Source organism: Eufriesea mexicana, unplaced genomic scaffold, assembly GCF_001483705.2.
Source record: "Eufriesea mexicana isolate 0111107269 unplaced genomic scaffold, ASM148370v2 scaffold33, whole genome shotgun sequence".
NCBI classification, from domain to species: Eukaryota; Metazoa; Arthropoda; class Insecta; order Hymenoptera; family Apidae; genus Eufriesea; species Eufriesea mexicana.
Window position 1 is genome coordinate 461,087 of NW_016908206.1, and position 14,936 is coordinate 476,022.

General features: G+C 36.4%; 2 protein-coding genes across 2 annotated transcripts in view; one reads left to right on the plus strand and one right to left on the minus strand.

Moving 5' to 3' along the window:
- The first annotated feature begins 213 nt into the window (after positions 1–213).
- Positions 214–2,205, plus strand: Cluap1 (clusterin associated protein 1). Its single transcript, XM_017907713.1, has 6 exons — positions 214–254; positions 335–531; positions 850–1,248; positions 1,317–1,555; positions 1,639–1,817; positions 1,937–2,205. Exons 1-6 carry the CDS (start codon positions 233–235, stop codon positions 2,203–2,205), a joined length of 1,305 nt encoding a protein of 434 aa, XP_017763202.1. The 5' UTR covers positions 214–232.
- Positions 2,206–3,185: 980 nt separating this feature from the next.
- Positions 3,186–14,936, minus strand: part of LOC108553098 (uncharacterized) — a 53,997-nt gene continuing 42,246 nt past the window's right edge. Inside the window, exons 3-7 of the mRNA XM_017907866.1 lie at positions 7,670–7,875; positions 6,076–6,277; positions 5,379–5,606; positions 4,654–4,964; positions 3,186–4,377 (exon numbers count right to left, since the gene is read on the minus strand). Of these exons, the coding sequence (XP_017763355.1) occupies positions 3,870–4,377; positions 4,654–4,964; positions 5,379–5,606; positions 6,076–6,277; positions 7,670–7,875 (1,455 nt within the window). The 3' untranslated portion in view covers positions 3,186–3,869. The remainder of the gene's footprint in view (positions 4,378–4,653; positions 4,965–5,378; positions 5,607–6,075; positions 6,278–7,669; positions 7,876–14,936) is intronic.

The window sequence follows — 14,936 nt, forward strand, 5'->3', positions numbered from 1 at the left end:
TTTAGTGAACAAATGATTAAAGGGGTAAAAGAAAAATAATGAATATTGAAAAAAAATTTGTTTTTTCTTAAAAATTATTGAAGATTATAGGAATCTATAATTCAAAGGAAAATAGTACTATTGATATAATTCGATGTTTCCCTGACAACGTCCTGGACACATATCAAAACACAAAGTATAAAGTGGAATAAAAATACAACGGTTTCCTAAAACTTCATTTGTACACAAAAGCATGTCATTCCGTGATTTGAGAAGTATTTAAATAACATTTTTTTGCAATAAATATTACGATACGAAAGACATATGTATAATAATTGTGTTTATTACTTGATAGATTTTACGGAAATAATGAGAGTTCTTGGTTATCCCAGGCTCATTTCTGTCGGAAATTTTCGATTACCAAATTTTCCATTGGTTGCGGAAATTCTTGTCTGGCTGGTCAAAAGATTTGATCCAGATGCAGATATATCTGGCGAACATAATACCGAAGAAGAACGTATTTCATTAATACGCGCTGTTGCTGAATTCATGGTAATAAAACTTTTTACCATTTTAAACTTCTATGTTATGTTTAATTAAATTAAATTTGTTTTTCTATTACTGAATCTTATATTTTACATTTCCCTGAACTATATTATATTTTATTTGCCTATTACTGCCTGAGATCAATTTTTTATTTTTAAGAAATTGACTTTTATGATAAGATTTTATGATATTTTTCTTTACTAACGAAATTAAAAACAAAATAAAAATATTACATTAAGATTAATTTTTAAATGAATTATAATTAATTATATAATACAAATTCAAGTTTTACATTTATGTTTTATGCCTTTTATTTATTTCTAGGCTCTGAAAACAAATGTCAAATTGAACACAAAGAAATTATACCAAGCTGATGGCTATGCTGTAAAAGAGTTATTGAAAGTAGCTACATTATTATATGATGCTCAAAATAATAGTAATAATAGTAATATAATGTCAGATGATAATTTTAATGTAGTTAGTTTTGACATTTCTGATAAAATAAATGAATTGAAGTCAACTAGGCAACTGGCTAGTCAATTGACTGTTACTGGTGCATCGCTATTTGATTTATTAGGACGTGAAGTGGATTTGAGAGAAATTCGTAATTCAAAGGTTGCTAGGCAATTTGATACATCTGAAATTGAGGCTGCCTTAAAAGATGTTATTGAAAATATACATAAAGAAATTGATGATACCAAAAAACAAATTGAGAATGTAAAGGTATTGTTACTTTTGTCATTTTATTGGAAAATTTTGATTTTTTATGTAACGTTTTCTAATTATTTAAGGATACAGAACAAAACTTAGATACAAGAATTGAAAGGCGACGTGCAGAACTTGACAGGAATCAAAAGAGATTGCAAACATTAAAAAAAGTACGTCCAGCTTTTATGGAGGAATTTGAAAAGCTTGAAGTTGAATTGAGGGCATTATACGATGACTATATTCAAAAATTTCGTTATCTCGCATATCTAGAACATCTATACGAAGATGCAGCTAAAGCAGAACAAGAAAGATTCGAAAGACGGTACATATATGAACTGTAAAGAATAATAAAGAATAATATTCATGATACAAAGGCATAACATAACATTTTATAACTTATAACAGGCAAGAAGCAACACGAAAACAATTAGAAAAGATGAGAGCAGAAGATGCGAATTTTGAAAGCATGATGGAAGGAAATGACTCTATATTACCCACTAATCTTCAAGAACCTCCACCTCCTCTTGCTAATACAGAAAAACAAAATACCGAAAAAACAACACCAAGTAGTCGGTTGAAATCAGGTAAGAATATAGTACAATTTTCTTTTTACCATTTTTTAAAAAACTTCTTATAATATGTAGTCTTTTTTAACAAACGTAGAATAATAACTATTTTGTAAACATATTTATAAATACAATAGCTGGCCGATCATCAAGGATGCAAATATCACAGCGTCGTATTTACGGAAGCATGTCTGGACGCCAGAGAGGAACTATTCAAGAATCAAATGACAGTGGTGGTTCGCTAGACAGTGACAGTGATTTGTTAATCGATGGTGATCTCGATGACGATGACGACGACGATATTCTGGATTCTGTAGGAGGACCAGAAATCGGGAATTTTGATTTGAAGGTTGGACAAGAAAAACGAGCCGTTAGTAAGCTAGATCATTCGGATGAGGATTTTTAACCATTACAAAAAACAATTACAAAAATCTCAAAATATACCGTCCATGTAATTATCGATCTCTATGCGCATATTTTTACAATAACTGTAAATAGGTATCAATAAAAAGTAATATATCATTAGTTTTTGTGATCGAATAATTTTGACGGTGGTAAAAAATACTTAAGATATATGTGTATATATATATAATATATAAGACATACTAGTGTTAAATAATTTTAAATTCAATTATTCATATAATTGTACATGTATTCCAGACTTATATTTACGAAATATATTTTCAAGGGAATCAAAATACATATTGTCGTCGTATAATATTTATTAACTTTCTCAACACGACCAAATGGCATGTTGATTGTGGCTTAGCACCGATCACATGTACGTATTCACCTATCCTACATGCTGTGTACGTAAATGCACGTACACTTTTGTGTATACACATATATACATAAATGTATGTGCGCGTAAAAAATGTGACATTATGAAAGAAATAGAAACAGTTTGCAGTATTCATTGTCATAACGCTCAAATCTGTAATCTCTATCTAACTGACAATAATGCTCTCTCCTTTGTTGCCATTGTGAGCAGAATTAACAATTACGTTCACCTCGAAATGCAGCTACCATTATGTAACAACGTTTCTCCAAAATCACTTTCTGGGGATAATAAAACCTATTCGCGAGACTGCTCGATAACGAATAAAATTGTAAAACGCAACCAATGTTAATTCCCTATAGAAGATGAACGAATTCCTCCTCGAACTGAAACGTCCTTCGTAGCGTAATCCACCGATCGTATACAAATCGGTGTTTACAAACGACGATGCGTGTAAACGGCATTTTAAAAACATTACGCATTCTACGCGTTCGCTATCAGATTAAATACTAGATGTTCCTAGATACATATTATACATACATAAACTACGACTAAGTATTGATCCTATGGATATGCGTACGTTTTTTTTTTTTTTATACGTTGTGCGGATTTATAGGTGTCGAGAGATAGAGAGAGATAGAGAGAGAGAGAGAGAGAGAGAGAGAAGAGAGAGGAGAGAGAGAAAAGAGACGTATCAACAAGACAACAATATAATATCAGATATCTCACATTATAGCCGATTAATGTAGACCGAAAACATAGGCCCTGCGTGGTAACTTCTACAATCTCATCGTGTAACCGGTTTCATACATAGATCAGCTTCGTTCGAACGAAAAGTAAACTCGTACGTAAATATAATACCGTATAAAATCGTGAAAGAAGCACCATAGCGTAAGAGATACAAGATCGACCGGGAAAGTCGATTCTCCGTACTTTCCCAGCCGATCATGAGTCTTTCTCACGTAGAAAAATATTATTCGTCAGCTTATCAATGAGCGTCGCGCCCTTCTCAACACGGTGCTTCGCACTCTATCCCGTTTGGCTCGCCGATACACAGGCACCATTCTTCGTGATTTCGAAACGAGATTTATCAGGCGTGGACCGCAAAATGTAGAAAAAACGTGTTATGGTACCCCATAAATCCCGAATTTCTCTGGAACCCTCTCTTGGCCGAGGACATGTCCGCCGGAGAGAAACTACGGACCACCGTAGTTATAGAAATAGGTTCTCGCTACCTTGGGTGTACCGGTGAAATTACCAATATCCCAAAGAGTGTCGATAATGGTCTTTCGCTACCTGACCGATTTCAGCACGGGACTCGCTTTTAACCGGGGCGTCATCGCCGGCACTGGTTCCAACTTTGGCAACGAACATTCGGCGTTTAGGTCCGTCCAGGTCTTGCCAACACTCGCGCCCAGTCTATCTTTGTATTTGTAGGCCGTTCTATCGACTACCGATTGAGTCTTTATACAATCATCGCCACCGAATTCGCAGACCCGATAGTGGTGCAAAATTGCGGCGTCCGATGGTACATTCAGAGTTCCGTGACCCGGTATGAACTCCCAGACAAAGTGATTGCCAGCCTCCACGACGTCCTGAGGCTTGCAAATGTATTTCGAGCGCTGCTTGTGCGGGTGTAACTTGGTTCTACGTCTGGTCTTCTTCAGGGTGATCAAACCAGCCTCTATAGGCGTCCGACTGGATATCACGAATGGGTCATCCGCCCACTGTAGATAGAAGAATGCATTCTGAAAGGAATACGCTCCGGTGGATTTCATGTTTGTACGACTGCTCATCCACCTGGAATATATAATTCGTTATTCGTATACCATTAACACGGTATAGCATACTCTCGATGTACCCTATTAGTAAACCATTCCAGAATATCAGTAGATACGTCTAACATGCGAAGGTACCAGGAGTTGACTATTAATTTACACGTAAATATAACGATAAAACATTATCTTCACTGTTCTCAGTGACAGAGTCCTCTATATCTCTAGATCAGTTGTACGCGCACAGCTACTCGTGAAACAAGGAATACTCGGAGTCAGCTTAAAGTTAACGAATCCTCACCTGATGAGATCAATGATAGTGTCGTTGTGCCTCGGTATAATGAACTCGTCGAGGTCCACCAACGCCACGTACTCGTATTTGTACATGGATCGATAAAGGCAATCGTTCAGAGCAGCGAACAGTCCCTCCGTGCGGATCTCTAGCTGCGAGATCATGTCTAAATGATGCCAAGGTAACACGGTCACGAGACCTTTAGCTTCGTAGTACTTGAGAGCGCATCCGGCCTCCGCGCCGACCGTGTCATTGTATAGAGTCACATGGCTAGCGCCAAGCAGTCTGTGCAACTCGATGAACTCTATGAGCTGTAGCACCTATAAAATTTTCACTCGTTAATACCAGCATCGTCGCGTCGAACACTGTCCTTCTTCCTTCTTTCCTCATTTCTCTCATTCCCTCTTTCTCTCTCTCTTTCTTCAATCCACTCGTCCATACTCTCCACCGATCAGTCATGCCTTTACCGTGACTAGACACCATCAACCGACTCGAACCCCCGCCTTCTTATCGAGAATAATTACTATCGACTAGCAAATAAAGAAGATAGCTTCCCGAGGGAGCTGAACAACCAGACCACGATGGTCTCGTTCAACGGAACGATCTCCCGATTTGCATAAGGCAGACTCCGCGCGCCTCACCGAGTGGGTTAATCGCGACGCAAACGTTCTCCACCTTTGCCGTTACGTTCGCATTGAATTTTCCCGAGAATCTTACTACTGCGATCAACCTACTCTGTTGTAATCGTAATGCAGGGGTTTCACGCAAACGGCCAGCAGCTCTTTGTCCTTCGCCCTGCCCTCGGGCCGGTTCTGCACGAGGATGCGATTCGTCGGTGGTGCTTTGAGCCTGGCCACCACGCTCACGGTTTCCGGCACCCTGTCAGCCGTCGGTGGTTCTTTCGGCAGTGGGCAAATCACAAAGCAGGCACTGTACTTCAAGTTCCAATTTTCTCTGATCACCTATCGGAACGATCATGGCAATCAGTTTCGTCGATGCCTTGTCGCGGCATGCTCGCGTCAAGGTCTAACTACGCGAATGCTTCCTGGAGCCTATAATGAGCGCTCTCCAGGTAAATGGGAATTACGAGCAAGTATGTCGCTTCTAATTTATCCAATATAGTTAGAGGGTGACCGAGAAGGGTAAAAATTTGCTCGAGGTATTAAAAATGGGGGAAAGAATGTGGATATTATGCGAGGAAACGAGTCAACTTCTACATGCATGGTGGAGTACTTTATTTTTATGAAAGTTATTATTCTTTTTCTCTTCTTTTGCGCGACTTTTTGTTCGTTCGTTTTCTTTTTTTTTTTTTTTTTTGTTCGTTGCTTTATGCTTTCGTCCCTCTTCGTGTCTTTATAATTGTCCCCGTTTCAAAGGCCACGTTACGGAGGTTGAGCTTTATTTCGAACTTTTTTCTCTTCCTTAACACACCTTCACTTTAGCAGCTACCGTTACGGAAGTAGTTACGTTCCCTCCGTTCTCCGGTCGATACCAAAGTCTACACCAAACACGCTCTGGTCCTCTGGTCTTTGTCGCGCTTATTATGCGTACCATGCCCTGATTTTTACCTGTTGGCGCTCCCGTGCCACCAACCCTGTCGTCGAAGTACGCTGAGTACACAAAGAATTTGAATCTGAGAATTAAAAAAGAGAAATACGATCTCTTTAGAGTTGGATCAATAATGATTCTCGTGCTATGTACAGGTAACGATAAATTAGCATAATCACGCGCAACGCGCTATGGCATGCGGCAGTCATTCACGTGGAGCGGTAAATGTTAATCGCATGGAAAAAGAAAGGAATTATTATGAAAACGTGTAACGACGAAAATAGCAACGTTTGTAGAAATAACATCCTGTTCCATATTGCTTCCGCTTTCAACGAATTCAACAACATTTTAATACAATTCCAAGGATTTTACGCGAGAACTGAATTCAGCGTTATAATAAAATATACGATGAATAGGGGATCTTACAGGAAACTCAGCCACGTATAAAAACGTGACCCAAAAGCAATCTCCCTTCGACTTTTTATATAAAACGGCTTTTTTCTTTTTTAGACTGTAGATTTTCAGCAAATATCAGCCTTTATGATAGATTCTTTAAATTATTTGCAATGTTCCTTATACAATTAATATTTTGATTATTAATCTCGGATAAAGATACTTAATAAATAATTTATTTTTCCATGTAATTAGGTAAATTAATTGTTACATAGACGAAAAAATTTCTATTTCTACTATTACTATTTTCGTCATGCAAGCAATTTTCTATAGGAGACTACTCGTTACGATCGAAAATCTATGTAAAAATTATTTAAAAATTTGTTACTCGTATGTAAATAATATTGTAAATGTCAATTTACAATAACAACAAAATTCCAATAATAATAACAGTGTACTGACTAATCAAACAAAAATAAAAAGGGTAATTACTTAGAAAGAAATTTAAAAAATTTAATATCTCGGGTTACAGCAAAAATCCACAATCGATCATAAGCAAACAAAATTCCAATTTCACATAGTTAAAAAATCACCAAAGAAGCTTCGTACCATCCCTTTTGCAACATTCAGTACAATAAAATCAAAGGAGCACGGTAAAAAGGCATCTAAAACAACTCAAAACCACCATCGATCATAGGCAAACAAAATTCCAATTACGCGTAGTCGAAAAATAATCAAAGAATCTTCGTAACATCTCTGTTGCAACATTCTGCGCAATCAAATCAAAAAGGATCCAAAACAACTCAAAACCACGATCAGACATAAGCAAACAAAATTCCAATTACTCGTAATTAAAAAATAACCACAGTCGTTTCTCATCATCTCTCTCTTGCAACATTCTACACAATGAAATCAAAAAGCATCTACGATAACTCGAAATAATCTTCTAAGCAACGTAAGAAAGCTAAAAGACCGAAGAGTCTCTAGATCTTCATGCTCCTTGATAAAGAGGATGGACTATGGCTAAACGTGAACAATTATCGGCGATAAATATTCAAGAAGCCTTATCAGCCCGTGAACACACCTAGTCTTCGTGACTGGCAACCATTCGGCGTGCGTGATCCTCAAGCTCTGATCGAGTTGCGGTAGACGAGCTTCCAGGTTGGGTGGTAAGCTCGGTAAACCTCTTGGGTCCGGTTGTATCGCGGTCTTCTGTCCTCCGTCTTCCCCACGCATCAATAATCCGATATGATCGTCGAAGCTGCCCTTCAATCCAATATAATCTTCAGCCTGTGAAAGCCAACAGAACGTTTAATCGCTACCCTCTGCACGCCGCCAACCGCGAATGTTATTTCATCACGTGAATTGCAGACGTTTCCAATCTCTTTCCTTTTGCTGAGGTACTGTTTCAGATAATTTCCAGACTGCTTTATCGTGACGTGTGTGTTGTTGATTGCGTATGTAGGATCTTAGGTTTGAGGACCTGAATGGGAAAGATCCATAAAAGAGGAAAGCAGTGAAAATGAGTTGACAGAACGAAAACCAGGTCCATTGGGAAAAGTGTTTGTCGACGACCAGTCCACCGATAGGTCTGCAATATCTTTGGCAACTAAAGGCGTGAAGGGATTTGTTTTATCACGACGTGTGTGTTGTTAATTACGTGCATAGGACCTTAGACTTGAGGACCTGAGCAAGAAAGACTCATAAAAGAGGAAAGCAGTGAAAATGAGTGGGCAAAACGAGAACCAGAGGTCCATTGGGAAAAGCGTTCTTCGATGAGCAGTCCACCGATAGCTCTGCAATATTTTTGGCAACTGAAGGCGTGAGGGGATTTGCCATATCGTGATGTGTGTGTTGTTAATTACGTACGTGGGACCTTAAACTTAAGGACCTAAGCAGGAAAGGTCCATAAAAGAGGAAAGCAGTGAAAGCGAGTGGACAGAACGAAAACCAGGTCCATTGGGAAAAGTGTTTGTCGACGACCAGTCCACCGATAGGTCTGCAATATTTTTGGCAACTGAAGGCGTGAGGGGATTTGTTTTATCGCGATGTGTGTTGCTAATTACGCATGTATGATCTTAGGCTTAAGAACCAGAGCAGGAAAAGTCCATAAAAGAGGAAAAATAGCTCTGCAATATTTTTGGCAACTGAAGGCGTGAGGGGATTTGCCATATCGTGATGTGTGTGTTGTTAATTACGTACGTGGGACCTTAAACTTAAGGACCTAAGCAGGAAAGGTCCATAAAAGAGGAAAGCAGTGAAAATAAGTGGACAGAACGAAAACCAGGTCCATTGGGAAAAGTGTTTGTCGACGACCAGTCCACCGATAGGTCTGCAATATTTTTGGCAACTGAAGGCGTGAGGGGATTTGTTTTATCGCGATGTGTGTTGCTAATTACGCATGTATGATCTTAGGCTTAAGAACCAGAGCAGGAAAAGTCCATAAAAGAGGAAAGCAGTGAAAATGAGTGGGCAAAACGAGAACCAGAGGTCCATTGGGAAAAGCGTTTTTCGACGATCAGTCCACTTGTCTGCAATATTTTCGACGACTGAAGGAGTGAGGAGATTTTCTGAGGAAAATTAAGGAAAGCTAGGGACGATCTTCTCGAGAAGGCAGAGTTATGTCGAGCTTGATAGCGAGAGGTTAGAGGAAGTCGTTAGGGGAGTTGTTTGCAGTTGTTTTGAGTTGTTCCTTTTATATATACACGTCACTGCTCAACCAACCGCTTTCTTTATACAATTTTATTTTAATAATATATATAGTTACTGCACGTATTTTCATGAAGTTCTGTGGTGGTTTCTTATTGTTCAATTTGCGATGGTTTGTTTTAGGGAAAATTGAAAATACCTTAACGATTGTTATTATAATTGTTTGAGTAGAATGTCGAGATGTATAATGAAGAATTGGAGTCGTGTGGTGTTTATATTTGTGTGGTATTATTGTTAATTGAATTTCAAATCATTATTTGTATGTTGTAAGCGAATTGACAATTTTTGGGGATTTTCAAATTAAAAAAGAAATTTTGCTATTTAAATTAATAGTTAATTAATAACTATTAGACATACACTCGTACGTCTAGAAAATGAAACACTCATATTTCTAACAATTTTCGAAATGAGAAGTTTAATACATTATGATTCATAAATACATGCTCATAGTTCAAAATGTGAATCTAAATACTAAAATAAGTGTAAAGAAAATAATTAGGAAAATTATCAATATACATATTCTACATATTTTCATTAAAACTAGAGATTGGAATTTTTGATTAGAATAATAACAGATTGATATGTTATCTGTAAAATTTGATTATATTTCCCAAACAATCCACTATTTTTCAACGAAGTATAACTCATACGAATTAATTACCACAGTGTGTAATTTATCACGCCGTAATTACCTGTACCCGTATAATTTGGAAACTCGTCCAAAGCATGACCCAGAAACGAAAGCATAAATATCGATTTGCATGACTCGGGAAATATATTTCGAGACGTATTTGAACGATATCAAAGATTGATCCTTATGATACAAGGTGCCGGAACAGTTATTGACTTTAATTTTTTTAGCCTCAGGGTTACAGATATTGACCTATCTAAGTTCCGAGATTCACGAAGTCGACCTTCGTTCGGTTTATTTAGGGATTCGAACGTTTAATATCGATGTTACAAGTCTTTACCTTTCCATACTAAACTTCAGATATTTTCAATGAAAATAAACCATAGTAACAAAATTATTCGTAACTCTAAAATTATAGACATCCATTCGAACAATTCCAAAAATGATCGTTGAACTTCCGAATGATAGAATTGAAAACGAGCAAAACTACGTACTTCGCTTTTTCCCAAAATAGTAGAAAATATTTTTTTAATACAATTATCCATATTAAATGCCTGACTTTAAAATAAAATAATTGTATATTATTACAACGTAAATTAACATGGAAATGAGTTACGAATTTATAATAATGTTTTCAAATTTGTGATGTAATCGTATCACTAATTAATAGCGCAATTAACATTGCCATATTAATATTAATTTATATTATTTAAAACTGTAAATGTCTCCATCCAATATTACTGTGATGCAGAAATAATTATAACTCTGTCACTGTGCGTTGATATATCTCCAATTTAATTATTAATTAATTACATTGTCCAAAGAATTTTAACTTTTACTCTAATCTGTAATATTCATGATTCTTATAGAGTTTACTTTTTTGAACACGAATTTGTAATCGAAATTCCTCCATCACCCTCAGTTTCCGAAAAATGTGAGTTTTCCTGGAAAGACACGATTTTTGGCTAAAATGAAGTATTACATAAAAATGAAGAAAGTTAGGAGCTTCATCGTTATCTTACAAGTTAGATGACAGTATCCTGAGTTTATCAATGTCCATAATTCTATTTATTTCTGCTCCTAAATAATTATAATTCGTTGTCAAAATTAAAAAATAAGCCATCAAGCACACTTTCAATACATTTTTACAAAAATTCCTTATCTGACAGTGAAGAAATAAATTCTAACCTAACTTTTAACCCTTTCGCTATGGCGGGCGTCGTCGCGAAACCTCTCCCATAGAACGAAGCGACGTGTCAAAGATGGAAATATTACGATCGTGCAGTCTTTAGCATTCGGTCTTTTGACAGAAATCTTTTTCAGAAAAATAGAAAAGAAAAATCATCGCAATAGAGCTTGTAATTGTTGGCGAAGAGAGCCAAGAGGAACGGTAACACTTGCCTCAACCCTTTGCACTCGACGATTTTTTGGCCAAAGAAGGATAGAAGTTCAAAGATTTTCTGTTGCAAAGCTGACGATATTTTTCTGAGCAGGAATAAGAAATCGTATGATAATTAACACGTAGAATTACTCGATTTCGATACTTCGCACGCCGTTACATTATTTGAAATTTGACATATTTATGAATATCGAGCTTCGAGATTTTATCAAATGGTGACTGAAAGTCACCTCTCGAGTGCAAAGGGTTAATATTTTACTCAATTTTTGTGGCCGGTGACTATAGTCACTCGTAGTAGCGAAAGGGTTAAGATGAGAATAAATCTCCAAACGTTTCTATTTCTAGCGTGATACTTAATTTTAGCCAAAACTACAGAGGAGGTAAAAATATTTAAAAATTACATCTCTACCAGCACGAATATCGATATAAATATTCCAAATTAAAATAAGATAGTTAATATTGACTCTCTATTCATCCACCTCATCGATATCTATTTTTTGATCCTCAGCCTTCACAATCAACGATTCGTCAACTCTCGAAATCATCAGCCGGACTGACGGGATCTCCAGTTTCGGGGTGATCCGTATCAATTGACTTAGCTTTGAAAATCGTCATCTCGTTAGTCCTCGGAGTCATCGATATCGGTCCATAATTAGTACTCCATAATTAGTACTATCGGTTCATACGATGCCTAGACACTTCGATATCGCGTGTCACCACTCGAGGATCGTCGATATCGATTCGTTGCTTTCCTTTTTTTCAGTGTTTGCCATTATCCTGTTCTACGCGTCGAAGCGATGTATCGAGTGTCCCTAGTGAATTTCGTGTGTGTGCACACCAGAAGTTACATTATACATCAAAGTTTGCGCGTGCGGATATATTTTCACATATGGTATCAGATAAGGACGCGTACTTCAGCTAAAGGGTTTCACACAAGTGTATTTGCACACACTTGCTGGCAAAAATGAGCAACGAAGTAATGACTAGCGAACTTTTGTGTGTTCTTTATCTTCTGAAGTACATGAATGAAAATGAAGAATAGACTTTACGCGAGATACTGGGAAAAGAAATTTTTGAATAGCTAAATTGGGAAATTGTAGAACTTAAAAATGGAAAAATAAGTTCGTGTATTATAGAACTTAAAAATAGTGAAATAAATTAACCTTTGCACTCGAGAGGTGAGCTTCAGTCACCATTTCATACAATTTGGAAGATCGATATTAATTAATATGTCAAATTTAATGTAATGTAACAGTGTACGAAGTATCGAAATCAAATAATTCTACAATTATATTATTATACGATTCTTTAGTTACTGCTTAGAAATGTATCGCCAGATTTTTAGTAGAGAATCTTTGAATTTCTACTCTTCCCTAGGCAAAAAATTGTCGAGTGCAAAGGGTTAATTTCAAGTGCAATAATTATTTTAATTCTGAGTTTAATATACGATTTTATGCTTCATACATAATGGATTATTTTAATAATAATGTATTCGTGTGTATAATAGTACCTGCTGTAATAATAATGATGCTTTTTTCATTATCCCCAGTGTGACTATGATTAGGTCATTTTAGACTGAACGAGGCAAAGTGTACCTTTTGGGATATCATTACTTTAATAATCATTACTGTAATAATTCTGTAATTTTCTGTAATACAATATAATTTCAGCAATATTATAATGTTTACAATATTCATTACACGATATAAATTAAGTAATTTAATTAATTTTATCATTTTTATAATTCCTATAGTTTCAGAAATTTTCCTAGTCTTTTAAAAATATGAAATGACGACAGTACTGTAAATAAATAATATACTTCTCGAATATTATTCCTAATTATTTATGATAATTTTTCTTTCTTTATGCTACGTTGAAATTAATGAAAAAAAGGAAAAAAATTGTAGTCCAAAAATAGCAGGGGGAAGATATTCATTTGAATCAGAAATAATTTAATCACGCTATGAAGAATAAATCTATAGACGTTCTATAGTTATTTTCAGTACACCATTTAATTATCTCAGTTGACAACGAACAATAGTTAATATTCAAGCAACTGTCATTCCTGTTCGAGCTCTGATAAATTATTTTCAAGTAGAAAGCACTCGAACGATCGACATCCCACGTAACATTGTGTAATCTACTTTTGAAGCCTGTAATCAGTATATTTTGCCCGATAGCTTATCTATCGAACCAATAGACCAAAGAATCATTTCAAATTTATGATACCATATATAATAGAAAGGACAGTTTCGAGAGGAGAAATAATTTAAAATAATATCCACGAAAACAGAGTCATAATTCTGCATAGTTTTTCGCAGCGTCAGATGAATATGACTATTACGCCGAAAATAAATATTTAGAAATAAGTATACGCGAGTAACAACAAATTTCGGGAAAAAGGAAACACAGATTTCGAGACTACAGTTTATTTTTTAACCGGACATAAAAACGAGTATTATAACAAAAACAGAGATCAAAAATGGGAATTAGCAAATAAAAAAATCGGTACAAAAGGTGCACGAAGAGTTCGACACTAAAAATCCATTCACAAGTCCCGAATGAAAACGAATATTAAGTAGAAATAAATATTCAAAAATTGGAACGCGTCAAGAATGAAAAATGCGCACAGATTTCGACAGCAAATTCCACTTTCCAGCACCAAATGAAACCAAGTAATATACGAAAATAAATATAAAAAATTACCACGATAAAATTCTATTTTAAATTATTCTACCTTAAATAAAAGCAGATATTACGTAAAAATAAATATCGAGAAAGCAGAATGAGCCAAGAATAAAAGACACACAGATGTCTACATAAAAATCCATTTTTCACCCCTAAATGAAATGGAATATTATACGAGAATAAAGATCGAAAAATTACAACACGTCAAGGATAAAACGAAATCAGCATACGAAAGGCACGCAAGGATCAAGCCTATAATCCACACTTTACCCCTAAATGAAAACGCGAAACTAAATATGCCCGGCTAAAAGCACGCGAATAATAAAAAGAAATCTATGCAAAGAGCATACACGCAAGATTCGTGGGCATAAAGAGTGGAGTAGGTAAATGCGTTTATCTCACGAACGATCTCGAATGAATTTTTCGAGCACTATTTCGCCTCGTTGACGGTGGAAAAATTTCATTTTCGCGGATTTCACGGGGTTTTTCGTGCCAGCAGCCGCCGGATTATACGACACACGGTCAGCCCTGTCGCGTGTACACGCGTGATCATCGTCATCCCGTGTATACACGGCCCGTACCAGCTTCCGTGGATTTTTTTATTGCTCGATGATCGATCGTTGGACCGAATTGCGGGGTGCGGTGGTCACTGCTGAAAAATGGCACCATCTTTCTTCGGTTATGGCTGCCGGTCAGACTGTCCTCCTATTTTTACAACTGGCTCACCTGGTTGCAAAAATGGCGCGAATGAATTTTTATCCGGATAACAGCCCGTAATTTTTGCACGGTCTTGTATTTGAGTAACGTCAAGCACCGCTGGCGCAATGGCGATTGTAATTACTCGAACGGCGACGGATTTGAAATTTATTCCCGGCGTGAAGCCATTACGCGAGTTAACAAGTTTATCCACAGGTAGAAAGAGTG